Source organism: Saccoglossus kowalevskii, chromosome 1 (assembly GCF_978046115.1).
Source record: "Saccoglossus kowalevskii chromosome 1, keSacKowa6.1, whole genome shotgun sequence".
In the NCBI taxonomy this organism is placed as follows: Eukaryota; Metazoa; Hemichordata; class Enteropneusta; family Harrimaniidae; genus Saccoglossus; species Saccoglossus kowalevskii.
In genome coordinates, this window is record NC_140641.1 from 30,141,807 (window position 1) to 30,158,117 (window position 16,311).

Here is a 16,311-nt window from a genome sequence, read left to right on the forward strand (position 1 = left end):
TATAATAGTAATAATATGTTTATAATACATAATAACTTTGGTCTAATAACATCCATTAAAGAAATACGAAAGTTTTCAAGAAATATAAATATTTTAAAATCAAAGATACATTATATTATATACTTAAAGACAAACATATAAAATGTGTCTTTCTTGTGAGAGAATGATCTTTACTAAAGAAAAAATATCAGTCTATATATAAACAAGGTTTGATTAGCGAAAAAATAATAGTACTATGCACTGGCAGTTGAAGCGATTATGTGGAGCAAATCCTCCTGTGTCAGCTGTAATGTTTATTACAAATGGATTCTTATGGAATCGTTCACTTAGCTGACTTAGAGGAGATGTTCTTGGTTGAGAATTCGTTATCGACTGCTCAGATGGGAACGACATCTTTCATTATGTCTTGTTTAACATGATTTTCAGAAAGTGGACGATTGCATCCAGTGTGTCTCGTTGTGCAGGCGTTTCTTTGTCGCAGTAACCGACCCTCCCTCCCTGCAGGTTAATAATGCTCGCATCTGAACACCCACGCCTGCTCATCGGACTGTAAATGTTCTTCGTATACGTGCCCCCTTGTCGTGTGCATGGTAGCTTTCGACGGGGCTTGTTTTTTTAGACGGAGTCCACCAAAGATGTATTCCTTGACGCTTTCGAAAGGTAAGGTGAGATCTATAGCTTATGTATTTAACGAGGCGGCGTTAAACATTACATTGACACGTAATATGACACGTACCACGTTTGATTGAAGAGGAACAATCCGTCTTGATATATGACGTAATAAATAAAATTAGTATATTCATCATTTCTAGTTGGGAATTATTTTAAACAAAATCTCTAATTCTAAAAATCACTTTCAAAACCTCTCCATAGAAATAAGTCCGTATTCTGCGATAACTGTGTTTAAATCTGTTTAATCTAAAAATCAGGAACTAGCTGAGTTAGACACGATCCATGAATACAAGTACCTTGTTAGAATGTCATTATATGAAAAAAAGAAATTTTTATCATAAAGTGAAATTTCAAGCGGTACTGCGTTTCGAGTAATTTTTAAAAAATCTCTTTTTTATTCGAGTGTGTGTCGTCATTTCGAATATGTTAACAGGCAGGTATTTGTATGTTCGGTACGCACACACATTAAACTACTGCAACCAGAAAAACAAAATTACAGCATTGCTATCTAAATAGCACTGGGTATTACATGTATGGCGCATATGGTCTTAATGGAAGCATTTCGTATTTACATACGTCATTCGGGTACTGACGTACGTAGTGGCGGCATGTCGCGGCAGTGGCCTTACACTGATGTGCTAATTAGTACACCGAATTACAATTAAATAGCAAATCAAGTCTGTGGCATATAGAGAGAGGGACAGCGAACGAAATAACCCACTCTGTCCACGTCACATATCCCGGACGCTACACTTAAGAGCCGATGACACGCGTGGTAGCGATGTATGCCGTGTATGTCCTTGGCGGTGGCAGCAACAGCCGTGCCCGTCACCAATTATTCAAAACGCCCACATTTACGTTAGTAAAGGGAATAAATTAGGTTTTTTAAAAAATTATCTTTTGGCCTTGCAATTCATCATTACTATCATCATGGGGTTATCCACGGTTTCTATGGGCCATATAAGTGCATGCAATCGATGTATGACACAATTGAAATAATTTAACGACGGAATGTGATGGGGATATTATGAAAATTGTCCGCGAAAGGCGCGATAATTTTTGTATAATGATTAACTACTCCTCCCTTTCAGTGCCGTACAGATATTTGCATGAATTAGCATACCATTCGTCTCACGATCCACCCCACAATACATTGGATGTGGTACTCCCACAGCTGGCGCATGAACAACAACAATGAAATGACATGTCTGTCAGATTTAACACAGGTGACGGCGATTGTAATATTAAATCAGTTTTTAGTTTGACACATCATCGAATGACTACGATGGGAAAAGTAAAAAAACTGTCGTCGCCATTTTGAATGAGTTTATTCCCATATACTTCGCAATATATGGTATCCTCCATCCATCTCGTTCGTACTGTTACTACATTTTGACGGGTAAGAGTGTTTATATTACAGTGATCCCCTCACTTCTTATTTTCATTTGAAGTTAAGTAGAATTGCCGTTAGTGTGTAGCGAACATTTTAAATAGTTTGAACCAATTTTACGTACTACAGTATTGATTGACAGCATGTACAACCCTGCTTACATGATTCTATGTGGGAAGTTATCCTGACGATCCCGCCGTATGATCGTAACCGTCCAGGTACTGCATTGTGTGCATATACGGGGGGAGGGGGGGGGACTGACATAAGATTTTGTAAATTTATATCAATTGAGCAATGTAGATGCTAAATAAATCGCGAGAATGATCGCGCGCTGCGGACAAAACGGCGCATGGGGTCAATGCGGCAGCGTCTAATAGTATAGTAGTAGTATAATGTTTGGGAAAAAAGTATTTTATTAGCCAATATTTGTCATAATTACATATAAATTTAAACCCCTACTACTATGCGTCCAACTAGACCGTATTTCATTTAATATTCACTGTGTTTCGTGGCAATTTGACAGCAGTGACACAGCGGCATGTTACGTGACCTTGTTTACGTTACTGATTATATATCTCCTAAAAAAAATAAGTAATAAAAACTAACGGATTCCACCTTTGAGGCATCAAGTAGTAACAACAAAAATGGTTATACTGAAATTATTTATTTGTGTCTGTTCCAGGGACTGAGAGCGGTTCTCATCATAAGCTTTGATGACATATAATGGTGTACGATATAGACAGTGACAGATATAATTACCACCACAATTCCAAAATGCCGAGGCTAAGACGAATATTTCTTTCACCGAGTAGATTTCTATTAACAGTAGCCACGATATCAGCGTTCGGGTTTTATTTATATACTTCTAATTTGACTGCAAACTCGAGATTTGTCGACAATGGAGTTCTTGACAGGCGCCTCGAGAAATTCGTAGCTGATGACAACACCGGGGATAGCATGGACTTTAAACCGGAAACCGGGCTGCCATTGGACTTGAACTACACGAGAAATATCAGCAAACTGATTTTCAACAGAGTTGGAAAATGCGGTAGTCGCAGTATGGTCCATACCATCGATATTTTAGCCAGGAAGAATAATTTTCCTAATATGAAAAGCCAAGTGTTCACACAGAAGCGGTTGAACGAACAGGAACAAGCCGAATTTGTGGCTGAGGTGGACGTACTCGACCCACCGTACATCTACAATCGCCATATCGATTACGTCGACTTTTCAAGATTTGGTTCCGAACAGCCTTACGGGATCAATTTAATCCGTGATCCTTTAGATAGAACTATTTCCTTCTATTATTATACACGGTTCGGCGATGCTACCTATCAGCGAGAAGCCGGTGCCACCATGAAAGATCTCAACCAAACGTTCGATGAGTGTGTCCTGTTTGATAAAGAAGAGTGTAGTACCAACAACACGTTTCGAATCATACCGTACTTCTGTGGACAAGACGACATGTGCCGAGTGCCATCCAGGTGGGCGTTGGAGACGGCAATCCGCCACGTTGTCAAGGACTACGTCTTCGTAGGTATACTGGAAGATTTTGAAAACACTCTGCGTATTTTGGAGATCATTATGCCGCAGTTCTTTGGTGGAGCCAGCGAAGCCTACTCGACCATTGTCACCAAGGGTGATGTCCAATCATTCAAGTCCGTGTCCAGAAAAGAACCAGCCGAAGTGGCCACTACCATCATGAAACAACGCATGGCCTATGAATACGAGTTCTACGATTTTGTTAAACGGCGAATGGAACTGATTAAGAAACAATTACACTTAACTTAATTAAATTGGAGGGGGAAGGGATAGTGTGTCTATGAGTTTGAACTTGAATAATACAACAGTTGTAAAGCACATACTCAAAGAAAATTTTTGTTGCTTTTTAGTACACCATCAAAGCAGTTCCGTTTTACTTTGCAAAGGTGATTAGTGAGGGTAGCCTTCTCCATACGCGTCATTAATCCCCATACGCGTCATTAGACCCGGTAACCATAGCACCCCTTGTCATCGTAACACGGCTGAATTCGTTCACTGTAATCTCGCTATTTCTAAACCCCCCCCCCCCAAGTGTAGCTTTTTTTATCGATATAATTTAAAACTGTTCGACGTCGTTTAAATTACATTTTGAAATACATGCTATTATACAATTTCCGTACATGTTTTGATTATTTACTTCCAAGATTACGTACAGTGCTCCCGCAGTCAAGGGTTTCACAAATTTTCCATGTAGTCAGTAGCCAGAGTACAAATTCGTGATATGTGTTATACTCCTATGTAGCCACGTGTACATATACAATATCTAGTATTATTTACAAATTCCATAGGAAAAAAATTGATCTCCACCAAATTATTTTATAAAGCCATACATCGAACGAACATGCAGCGTGTTGGCTGCCGTATAAGTTTCTGAAAGGTCATTAAAAGAGCCACGTGGTTTTGTGAATCACGGGTTGGATCACATACTACTAGTTGCCGTGATGGTCTTTTAGACGATACCCGTGATTGGACGACAAGTATTGCGTAATCTAAATCTACTCAAATATTGTAAAAAAAAACTTACGTATTGTCATTTAAAAACGATGTCAATACATCGTCAGATATATGTTGGCAGTTTTAATTTCCACCATGTTTTACGTATCACTCTTCACCATGTCATTCGAAAGGGTTAGCTGGATTGTGTCCGTCGTGTTGTCACAACGACTTCAAACCTCGGCGTCATGACGATCTACAGCAGACACCATAGAGGTCAAAGTTGAACGATGACGTCACGATGGTAAAATTAATATTTTAGTGTTTGATTTTTATTATGACTGTATTTGTTAGTATTGTAAGTGTTTCCGGCCAAGAAGCGAACAAAAAATGTACAACTGATATGTAAGACCCAACCACGGCTGTGCTTTTGTGAGGCTTGCTCCTCTACTTCTACATTGTCCGCATTTTCCGCTTGGCTATGGGTTTATTAAATAAATGCCTGATAACAATAGAATTAATTTTCGTGTACTTGATTTAAATCGCGACCTTGTTAAACGCAGCACGAGTCGCTTATCACCTCGGCCGTTCTCGAAGTATACACATTAAATGGGTAATATTTTATTTTATCAATGACACAAATTTGGAATGTTAATCAATATTGTACATCTTCTGACACCTGTTGCCAATTTCACAATGTGCTTCAACTGTGACGTCACGAGACAGCTGGTTTAATGAATGACAGTGTTCTGCATGATAGAATCGCGATTGTTCAATGGGCTTTTAGATGGTGTTAACTTCTACACAGCATTAGCTATAGGATGAATGTATGCGTGTGTACATATACTAGCATTCGTCAATCTAAAAACACAAAATCACGATTGTGAATAATTGTGGTGTGGTGTGATTTGATGGGGATAAAATTACTTTTTGTGTGGAAAAAAAACCCAATTATATGAGTTTATCAGAACACATATTTTTTCGATTTTTACTCACACTTTTAGCTTTTTTACCGTCCAGGAACATCAATACGTTAATTATCTCTATATTCAGAGCGACGAAAACGTACAACGTTATTCATGTAGCACGAAAACGTACAGTTTATCCTGTTTTTTTAGCAGATCATATTCCCACCTGAATAAAATATGCTTCTACATTCTTACACATCCGCCAACAACGCAGAGAAGAGCGCCCTCACATGATGGCAATTAGCTTTCTAGCGGGTGCTCGTGATCTTGCTACACTACACAGATGAGAATACATGTGGTAAATTCAGTTGTGGATTGAAGTTTAATAACGCTGTTTCTATTCAAATCATCTTGTGTGTGCAGATTTGATTAATGTGATTCGTTTTGATGTGTTTTTTAAGAAATATCTGTGGTAAGCAGCGTGATAATCAGCGCTCTGAAATGACATGATATGATATGATTCGAGTGATATAATGTGATGGCCATGTGATATGGTGTGATATCATTTGATACAATATCATGCCCGATGTGTGATATAATTTGCGTAATTTGATGTAATGTTATATGGTGTCAGTGTTTTAAAATTGTGCACCAGACACTAGAGTGGGTAACTTTCAAATTACCGACCCTGTCAGTAAGTTATCTGCTTTATCAGTCTGTCACACGCAACGTAATATTACCGTAATTGGTATAGTACAGGTGTGATGGTTCAAATACCAAAATGACAACAGTAACATAAAGACTTCCCTGGCGGCGATGATAAAATACGAACACGGAGCCAACAGATGAGGTTTCAACTGGTACTGGTATTATTATACTCTGCAAACATCAAGTACAATAACGCGGTAAAACTCCAAACCTCCAATAACTAGATACTTAAACTCCAACACAATTCAACGAGATCTCCGATCTGAACTCAGTGCTGAACAACTCCCCTATATATACCTCCACTGTCTATAAATAGACCATTACATCAGCATACATAATGAGTCTGGCACTTACTACAAATTTCTAGAATGTTCCATTACCTTCTATTGCCTCCCACAGTGTTCTATCACCTATTCAACCAGTTTCTAAAAAAAATCTAGAATATTCCACCCAGACACAGTATGGTTCTAGAACATTCTCAGTGACACGGAAGTGGTAAATAAGTCGTATGCGACACAGTCTTAAAGATCACTCCCAAATACCTCCGCTCCTATTTACATTTATAAACATATTATTTTATTTGCCGGAAGGAGATAACGGTCTGCAGATTCTGGTCAGGTGCAGCACGAATTTATTTAGTAAATTAGTAAATTTACAGAATTATTCATTAAAATTACAGCAAAATGGGTAAATCAAATTTCACATTTCAAATTAATTTGTGCTTTATTTCACAATCTTTATATCCGGGAAGAACAGCCTATTTATCCAATAAGTATCGATTTTTCATCAATTAGTTTTTCACATAACGTATGTCCTACATATACACATCAAGTGAGAGTGGATATTCAAGGAAAGAAGGTGTTTTTTATTGACCTATCATCGCCTATGTTGGAAAAAACAAAGTAATTAATTTATGCTACGAATGATGGCGCTTTCCATCATGGCGGCTTGTGCTGAACTGAATTCTGAATGTATCGAAGAATTTCTATCGTCATTTAACACTGTCTTAGTAGACTGTGACGGTGGGTAAATGTTGGAAACGGTGCTATGAGCATATATATCTTGGTTCTAAACTGAGTAGGGTAATTTGAATGAGACCATAATATCCATCTTTCCCAGGGTTACACAATATGTTGTGGTTCAGGGACATAACATGTAGCGCGCGGGGGGGGGGGTATTATGGAGCGTACGTGGTATAATTTTTTTTTTAGCCTTACTTTGCTATAATGTATTTTTCATTTGTAAAGTTTGTAGCGAGCAGCAGTACTTGTTTGCAGCTAATGCGAAAACAGCGTTCCACACGCAAAATAATGAGACTGGCATATATACTAGTATATCTTGGTGTTACACGTTCCATGCAAACTTCCATGCCATGTATGACCCATGTAAAATATATACATGAGCTGCACGATGTTTTACTGCAGAAACAGAAATATTCACTGGGATAAATTTTACAGGAGTGCAGGGTGGTACACAATGATATTCACTATTTTTTTTTTTAAATTTGTTGGTTTATAAAATATTCAATAAATTTAAATTTTAACTCATTTACCTATGACTAAGTGAAAATAATACCCAGCGAATAGTTAAGTCTTTAAGGTAAAGGTACTCAATAGTAAAAATAATGTAATCTTGTTATCTTTTCATATGTTACATTTAATTTCATGTCACATGGATGGAGAAAACTAAATGAAAATTAGTGGTCACAGTGGCGGATCTAGAGGGGAATACTTGGGGTCCGATGATTAGTCAGGCAATTTTGAAGTTTGAACCCTCCATCAAAATAAAATAATTCTGTATCCGCCTCTGGGTCACCATACTTTGTTTACAGAAAATCGATGTACAATGTGGAATAAAAATAGCATATTTTGTCTGTTTTAGTACATTTTACTATTGTTTCCTACAGCAGAGATATATATCACGATCTCAAATTTTTTTTCGATGACATGGGGTGAAAATATAATATATCTCGGTACAGTGTCTAACAATGTACTTGTTCAATTCTAGAAGTATCAAGAAAATTACATTACCGGTATTTTTAATGGGTTTTGTGGCATATTATTTCACAGTTTTTCCCAAAAAACAGATTGACAGCGAGTTAAAATTATAACACAAAATATCGTCATTGTCATATGTACAAATGTTGAAAACACATGAGTAGCATTTTATCTTAACAGAACAATTTATGTTCATGTAGGTGTTCTGTGGTGTGGGGAAGACAATATCATTGAGGGGTCACGCGATACACTTGTGAAACTTAGGATGTTGGTAGGTAAACCATGAAGGATAAGTAGATTTGAAAAATGAGATATACAATAAAATTTATTATTTGTTATATTATTTCAAGTTAGTTTTCTATTAGTATTATCAACTTCTAATCTCTGGATCAGATTGATTTCACATTGTGTATTCCAAAGAGCAAAGATGTATTTATTATTTTGCTAGGGGAAAAGAGTGATATATTTCTCCAACAACAGTACTAAATCAAGATCACAGTACCAGCAAAAACTACACAGATTAGGATTTGAAGCAGAACTGGTAAGGAAACTGCTCACTTCGTTTGCAATAACAGTAAAAATTCTCACAACTGCACATTGGCAAAATAAAAACAATAACATTTTATATTTTTAGTCGCTCTTTGAACATAGTCAGTAATAAAGACTTGGAAATTGTTACACATTTTATATGTGCATCTGATATAATTCCTTTGACTTCCTTTAATCGATTTTGTTGAAACTTAGTGTTTCAAATTTGTTTCCAAATGACTAACTGGAAATCATTGTGTTTATTTTTGTTAGTCTATATGCATTTCTCTGATCAAGAAGCGAACCAAATCATTATAATTATCATTTAATGTACTAATAATTTGTTATAATGCAAACCGTAAAGTGTCAGTGCTTTTTGTACAATCACATTGCGACTTATTTATCAAATAATTATCTACTTTGTTTCTATCATTAAATTTAGAATGAAATCATTTGTGCAACATCAGTATGTTGTCAGTACATAAAAGATACCCTGAATATTGATGAGAATGTGTACCTAGTCGGTTCTTCCGGTTTCATTGAGGAACTAGATCGCCATGGTATTAAGCATTTTGGATCAGGAGTGAGTATAACTAATTTGGTAATTTGCATGACCCTGGTACTTACATAACACCGTGTAAGGTCTGTTGTCAGTTGTTTCACATCATGGATTATTTTGATTCTTAATACCAGCTTGACAAATTTCACGACAAGTTCGGTGTTTTGTTTTTGTTCGCATGCCCAGTATTTTCTTAACTGAGTCACCGTAATGCAAGTGCACAACAACTTTCGTGTCACATAACCGCATAACTGCCTTCGTCATTCAAAACAATTTTAAATTTTCATGTACTGTAAAAGGAGTAATTATTCACTGAGTTTTAATTTCGCTTATTTTGCTGACTGGAAAATATGCTAAATTAAAACCCTGTGAATATGTAAAATTTAGCATAGAACACATTATTTAAATGATAAAACCTTGAATTTAAAACCCACTGAATATGCCTGAAATGGTAAATCAGCGAAATTTAAACAGTGAAAATTAGTCATTCTACAGTATTTAATGCCAGTTTAATTTAGAATTGCATGTTCTGGTTGTACATGTTATGCAAAGAAAGATTCTTACAAAAAAAATACCTTAATAATATTAAACAGCTCCAAATTTCACTACTTGACTGCCGTGCACTGAACTCTGTACGATGACATAAAAGTGTGAATGATATGTCGATAGAATCCAATTTGTAGTTAGCAGTCACATGACGAACTGTCCAGTTTTCTATAGGGGCTCTGTTTTGCATGTTCATTTGGGCAAACTCAAAAGGAGTTGCTCGAGATCGCCACAAGTCACACTCTCAGGAAATCCTTTATTAAAATCATCAAATACGTCGCCTTTGTCATATATTACAGGAAGACCCTGTTGAGGGAAATTTGACAGAATGGACCAACATTGAATATAGAACAGATGTAAGTATAATCACCCCCCCCCTTCCAATTGTTTCTTGATATTGAGAAATTGAAAAATTGAAGACTATTTATTGTTCAAGATGTCCTCAATGGTAGTAATGACAATTGTACCTAAAAATGTATTTTATTTGAGTGGCTGACATAAATACAGCAATTGCTGATAAAAATCAGTAAATAAAAAAATGTGTTACACACAATTTTGTAGAAAAAATAGAGAGGGGGAAAGGGTAACTCAGAATTACATAATCTTGTTATCACCTTCTCTTTATGTAGGTGAAAGCTGTACTGGTTGGTTTTGATGCACATTTCAACTATATGAAGATAATGAAAGCTGCTAACTACTTACGTAATCCAAACTGTTATTTTCTGACCAATGGTCTTGACTTTGAATTTCCATTATTCAATAATGACAGGATAGTTCCAGGTTAGAACAACGTGATACTAACATAGTTACAAAAAAAGTGTTGCACTGTGTTGATGTGGAAAACTGTGATATGATTTGTTTCATCAAGGCTTGCTGCACTATATAATGCACTAGCAGCACTAGCAACTTGCACATACAAAAAAAAAGTCAGGAGAGACAACAGTGACATTCAATGTCCATAACTGTTGCCGGGCACAAAAACAATTTAAAAGAAAAAAAAATCGTGGTTTGCTGTAGTAGTGTTGAATAGGTAGATTATATAACATTTCAATAATCATTTACCAAATTATTCGCTTTCTGAAATGGCCAAGGTTTGATAACTTTTTGCAGTTTACAAAATTCACTATGATTTTCTATCTAAAAAACCCAAGTTGCACAAGTGGGAAATTTCACAAATTTACCTTGACTTTGCCAAAATCATGAAAAATTTGAACTTATTAGTGTACTTTTAAAACTCAGTGAATCCCTGCTGTATGGGATCATCCATAAGGTGTGAATAAGATGTTACCGTAGATACCTTATCAGCCTTTTTTTGCTCCACTGTCGACTTTTTTGAGTGGAGCTTATCATATTTGTACAACTTTGTACTTTTCTCCTTCTTCTTGAAAACTTCGAGTCTGATTGCTTTGATACTTGGTGTATACTTTGGGTAGACCTCTCTTTGTTCATTTAAGGTCGAGATACAGTTTACCTGACAGGTATTTTAATTAGTTAATTAGGAAACCAAGATGACCTTCCTTGTCCACAAAACTATATATTTTCAGAATACTTATTGTATGAATTTTAAAATTTTTTTATTATTTTTTTTTTATGAACACTGTAGTTTGAAATGTGCACAAAATGTGCTTTTTTGGTCAAAAGTGATTTAAAAAAAATTGGCTCCTAAACCATGCTTCTGTTTCCTGTCAAAATTGGCTCATGGGTACATCTGTTTACTTTTACTTTGTCAATTTTGCAGGCCAGTAGCCCAAATTTCACTACTTCAAGTTCATGCATAAATTAACACCCAGGCTAGTTGTCTGTACGATTGTTGTAACACTGTTCAACCAAAAACAATGCCCCGAGAGGCTACATTTTGTTGTGGAATTAAGGACACATTCTACTCTGGTAATAATTGTAATTGTATCCCACAAGTTTTTCATTTCTTTTTTTAGCGGCTGGTTGTTTTGTTCTACCCATACAAGCTGCTGCTAAACGAAAACCAACTATTCTTGGTAAACCGAACAAACTTATGTTTGAAGCTGTGAAACAGATGTATGTATTATTACCTTTTTGTTGCATCTTATATCGATTATAAACATAGTTTTCTACCATCAACATAGATTATCAGACTTCTTTAACTCTTTTACAATATGGTTTTTGACTCCCGTGTGCGAAGCACAAATAGGAGTCTTTGCAGTTACCCTGTCTGTATGTCTGTATGTCTGTATGTATGTATGTCTGTATGTATGTATGTCACTTTTTTTGTTCCACCGTTATCTCAAGAACCACTAATCAAATTTTTGTGAAACTTGGTACATAGATGCTCTGGGATAATGCGCAGAGTTGATTAGGTTTTGGTAAAAATCTATGAATATTAATTACCTAATTTGCATGATAATTAGCTGATTTTTAGCTCTTCCAAGACTGTTCCACTGATATCTGAAGAACCACTCATTGGATTTTGATGAAACTTGGCACATGGATGCTCTGAACTAGTGTGCAGATTTGATTAGTTTTGGGTTAAAATCTATGAATATTAATTATCTAATTTGAATGATAATTAACTGATTTCAAGCTGTTCCATGACTGTTCCACTGATATTTGAAGAACCACTCATTGGATTTCAATGAAACTTGGCACATGGATGCTCTGAACTAATGCGCAGATTTGATGAGTTTTGGGTAAAAATCTGTTAATATTATTAATTACCTAATTTACATAATGATTAATCAATTTTCGGCTTTTCTACTGATATCTCAAGTACTAATCATAACATTTCAATAAAACTTGGTACATAGATGTCATATGACACTGCACAGACCTGGTAGTGTTTAGGGTAATATCAGTACATATTAATTACCTAATTTGCATAATTAATTAATTTTCAGCTTTTGATATTTCGAGTAGTAATGATCACATTTCAATGAAACTTGGTACATAGTTACTTGAGGACTGTGCAGAGACCTAATTAGTTTTTGGGTAAATATTTGTGCATATTAATCACCTTATTAGCATAATTAGTTAATTTTCAGCTTTTCACCTGATATCTCAAGTACTAATCATCACATTTCAATGAGACTTGCGACATTTTCTAGGACTATGGAGAGACCTGATTAATTTTGGAATAAATAATTGTGCCTATTAATTACCTAATTTGCATAATTAGTTAATTTTTTGCTGTTCTATAGCTGTTGCACTGATGTCTACAAACCACTCATTGAATTTCAATGAAATTTTTCAAGAGTACCCATCACATTTCAATGAACCTAGGACTATACACCATATTAGTTTTTGGTAAATATGTATGCTTCTTAATCACTTAATTAACATAATTAATTAATACTGATATCTCAAGTATTGATCATCACATTTGAATAAAACTTGGTACATAAATGCTCTAGGACAATAGACAGCCTGATTAATTTTGGGTTAAAATCTGTTCATATTAACTCTCTAATTAGCATAATTATTAATATTTTTTGGGTTCTAATCACATTTCAATGAAACTAGGTACATTGTGCAGACCTTATTAGTTTTACACTTAAATCTGTTCATATCAGTTACCTGATTTACATAATTAGTTTTCAGCTATTCCATCAATATCTCAAGTACAAGTAATTTTGAATTAATTTTTACTGTGTCTTCAATACTCTCAGCACACGGGAGTTTTTTCTAAGCTTTCTTTGATATTTTATGCTGTTATTCACAAAACCCCAGATAAAAATATATATGGTCCCAAAAAAGATCAACACGAAAATATTTCCCCTTCTGAAGCAGCTAGGCCACCATTATTCACTTGTTTTCAAGATGGCAACTTTGAATGAATTGAGCATGCTCAGAAGCAATGGGTCATAAGCCAATGTACAGTTGTTTGGTATATCTCTTCTCAACTTTCAAATCCAGTATGGCTGCCACAACCACATTTAGGTTATGCATGTGTGACAAAACTGGAATTCATTGCAGCTAGGATTTATAATGCTGTGGTACATGTATTTATAAATAACAGTCAACGTTCTGTTCATGAATATTATATTCAGTACGTGGCTTATTGACTTGAAAAAATCATTTGTAGGTTGGATGAGCTGATTGGTACATTTCACAATAACAGTTATGTAAAACTATGTTGCTTATCACTGATTCTAGAATAAACAATATAAACTTTGTTTTTTTGCAACAAATTAATTTCTGACGACAACAGTCAAGGGCAACAGATGGTATGATCATATCACTGGTCATACACCCAAATTTTACTTCGTCAGTAACATGGTAAAATCAGAAAACTCATCTAATAATAATAATACCACCTGTCAGTGGTACATTGGTTAATATATTTTTTTCTGTTTTTTCTAAAAAGTTTTTTTGAAGGCAATCTCACTCTAATTTCATTATGTTCTTGTTTAGTTATCCAGATGTAGATGCCACAAAGTGTATCATCATTGGTGACCGCCTTGATGTTGATATCGAGTTTGGTCATAATAGTAACGTTCGATCTCTACTTGTACTGACTGGTGTCTCTACTCTTGAAGAAGCCGAGGAACATAAACGAAGTAATTCGATTGCACGACAGAAACTAGTACCTGATTATTATATTAATAGTATTACGCAATTAGGGAAGTTGATATCAACTTGAAAGCGATCTTGATTTGATAGACAATATTTCTTGTTACTCAGGAATAGGGCTTAGTCTTTTTCACGAAACGAAACGAAACAAAACCCTAACCCTAACCCTAACCTTAAATTCAAACATCGTCACGTAACAGAAATATATTTGTCAAGAATTTTTAGTTTCCACCTTTTTTCCGCCCATTTTGCAGCTCGATTCATTTGTACTGACATAACGTGACAGCCATTTTGGAATTGTTGAACCCTGATGGCGCTATTCATTTCATGTTTCACAGTGTGAAATTTTCTCAGATGAAAATGAAAACCGGTTTCGGTTTGTTTCGTTTCGTGGAAAAGACTAAGCCCAGGAATAGTATTTTTTTACCATCACTGTTGTAACTTGTTTTAATATGTCAATATTTTATGTACTCTTTGTTTCTGATTATCAATTTTTTCAGGCAACCACCATAAACAGAAGTTTTTTTTATTTATTAGGCTAGTATGCAAATTAGGTGATGCTCTCTCAGATTTGTTAATCTCACAACAATTTTCAATTTTTTCAGAATGTTTTCATGACATTGTTTCCGGTGGCTTTTGTTTTCTGAATAAATTTTTGTTCCCCTACAAAAATCTTGTAAAATATAACATGAATTGATGTAAACAACTATATAACATTTGCAAACAAATCTAATAAGAAAATCTTGAAGAATAATGTACATACATTTTCATCCAAAGAACTGTCGTTGTTAAATTATCCATTAAACATTGAGCATTTCTGATACATAAGAGATAGTGATACCATTTGAATGGTGAATGAAGAAATATGCAAACAAAGCAGTCATCAATCTGAGAGACTAGCTGTTTTTTCTGTAAGGATACAAAAATCATATTAAAGTTTCATTCCTATTCCACACCTTCCATTGATTATTGTGGTCACCAATGAAAAATGATGGAAAAGTCCTGAAATATTGCACTTCTGTAGATTATGGTGTTTAATCACTGAATCAAACATTGTTGTAATCAAGGAAGGGAAGAGAGGAGGTGGAGATGAGGGGGTTGTAAGTAAGAGAAGGAGGCTGAGGGGAGCAGTAAGCGAATGGGAGAGAGCTGTAAGCAAGAGTTGGAGGCCGTGAGGGTGATGCCAGAAATAACTGAGAGGGGGCGTAAGCAAGAGGGGGAGAATAGGAGAGGACATAAGCGAGAGGCAGTGATGGGACCATAAGAGAGAGGGAGATAGTGGGGGACTGCAAACAAGATGGGGTACTGCGAGTCGGGTGGGGGTTGTGAGGTATGGAGAGCAAGAGGGAAAGGCAAGAATGGGCTATATGCAAGTGAGGAGGTAACTGATTGAGAGATCCCAGGAATTGACCATAAGGAGAGGCTAGGAGGGATTGTAAGCAAGAGGCAGGTCAGAAGAGTCTGTAAGGGAGAGAAGACAACGGCCAGGAATGGTTCTTTGCGAAAGAGGAAGGCGGGGAAGGGATGTAGTCAACAGGGATGTCATGTGGTGTGATAAGCATGAGGGGAAGCCAGGAATGATGGCAAGCAACAGAGGAGCTGTAAGTGAGAGGTGGATACCGAGAGGAGCAGGAAATTAAATGAATGGCAGAGGTTGAAAGGAGCTGTATGCAAGATGGTGAAGGTGCTGTTAGCAAGAGGGAGATGTTGATTGGTGTGGTAAATGACCTGGAAATACCAGGATTTGGTCGTAACTGAGAGAAGGAGGCCCTGTGGGGTCGAAACTATGAAGGGGAGACCAGGAGGTACCGTAAGCATGAGGGAGGAAGTTGGGATGGGCAGCAAAAGATCAATAGAGCCTGTGGTACATAAACAAGAGGTCCCCAGGTCAGAGTTGCTTTAGGCGAGAAGGGGGCGGGTTGTTAGGTCATGAAGTGAGAAGGGGTGGCTGGAAGAAGCCACAGAGAAGGGTGAGAGGTGTCACAA

At 36.1% G+C, this 16,311-nt stretch overlaps 2 protein-coding genes across 3 annotated transcripts; both read left to right on the forward strand.

Moving 5' to 3' along the window:
- The first annotated feature begins 558 nt into the window (after positions 1-558).
- Positions 559-4,219, forward strand: LOC100377201 (uronyl 2-sulfotransferase-like). Of its 2 annotated transcripts, none has more exons than XM_006823860.3 (2): positions 559-660; positions 2,745-4,219. In XM_006823860.3, the coding sequence occupies exon 2, from the start codon at positions 2,786-2,788 to the stop codon at positions 3,851-3,853; it is 1,068 nt and encodes a 355-aa protein (XP_006823923.1). In that variant the 5' UTR covers positions 559-660; positions 2,745-2,785; the 3' UTR covers positions 3,854-4,219. The 2 variants fall into 2 exon arrangements, with proteins under 2 accessions (XP_006823923.1, XP_002740653.1); XM_002740607.4 differs by lacking the exon at positions 559-660 and adding an exon at positions 1,938-2,071.
- A 2,874-nt stretch (positions 4,220-7,093) lies between these two features.
- On the forward strand, positions 7,094-15,278 carry LOC102806227 (phosphoglycolate phosphatase-like). The gene is made up of 8 exons (XM_006823871.2): positions 7,094-7,175; positions 8,351-8,421; positions 8,599-8,691; positions 9,121-9,261; positions 10,083-10,139; positions 10,413-10,563; positions 11,718-11,817; positions 14,167-15,278. The coding sequence occupies exons 1-8, from the start codon at positions 7,094-7,096 to the stop codon at positions 14,393-14,395; spliced, it is 924 nt and encodes a 307-aa protein (XP_006823934.2). The 3' UTR covers positions 14,396-15,278.
- The last annotated feature ends 1,033 nt before the right edge of the window (positions 15,279-16,311 follow it).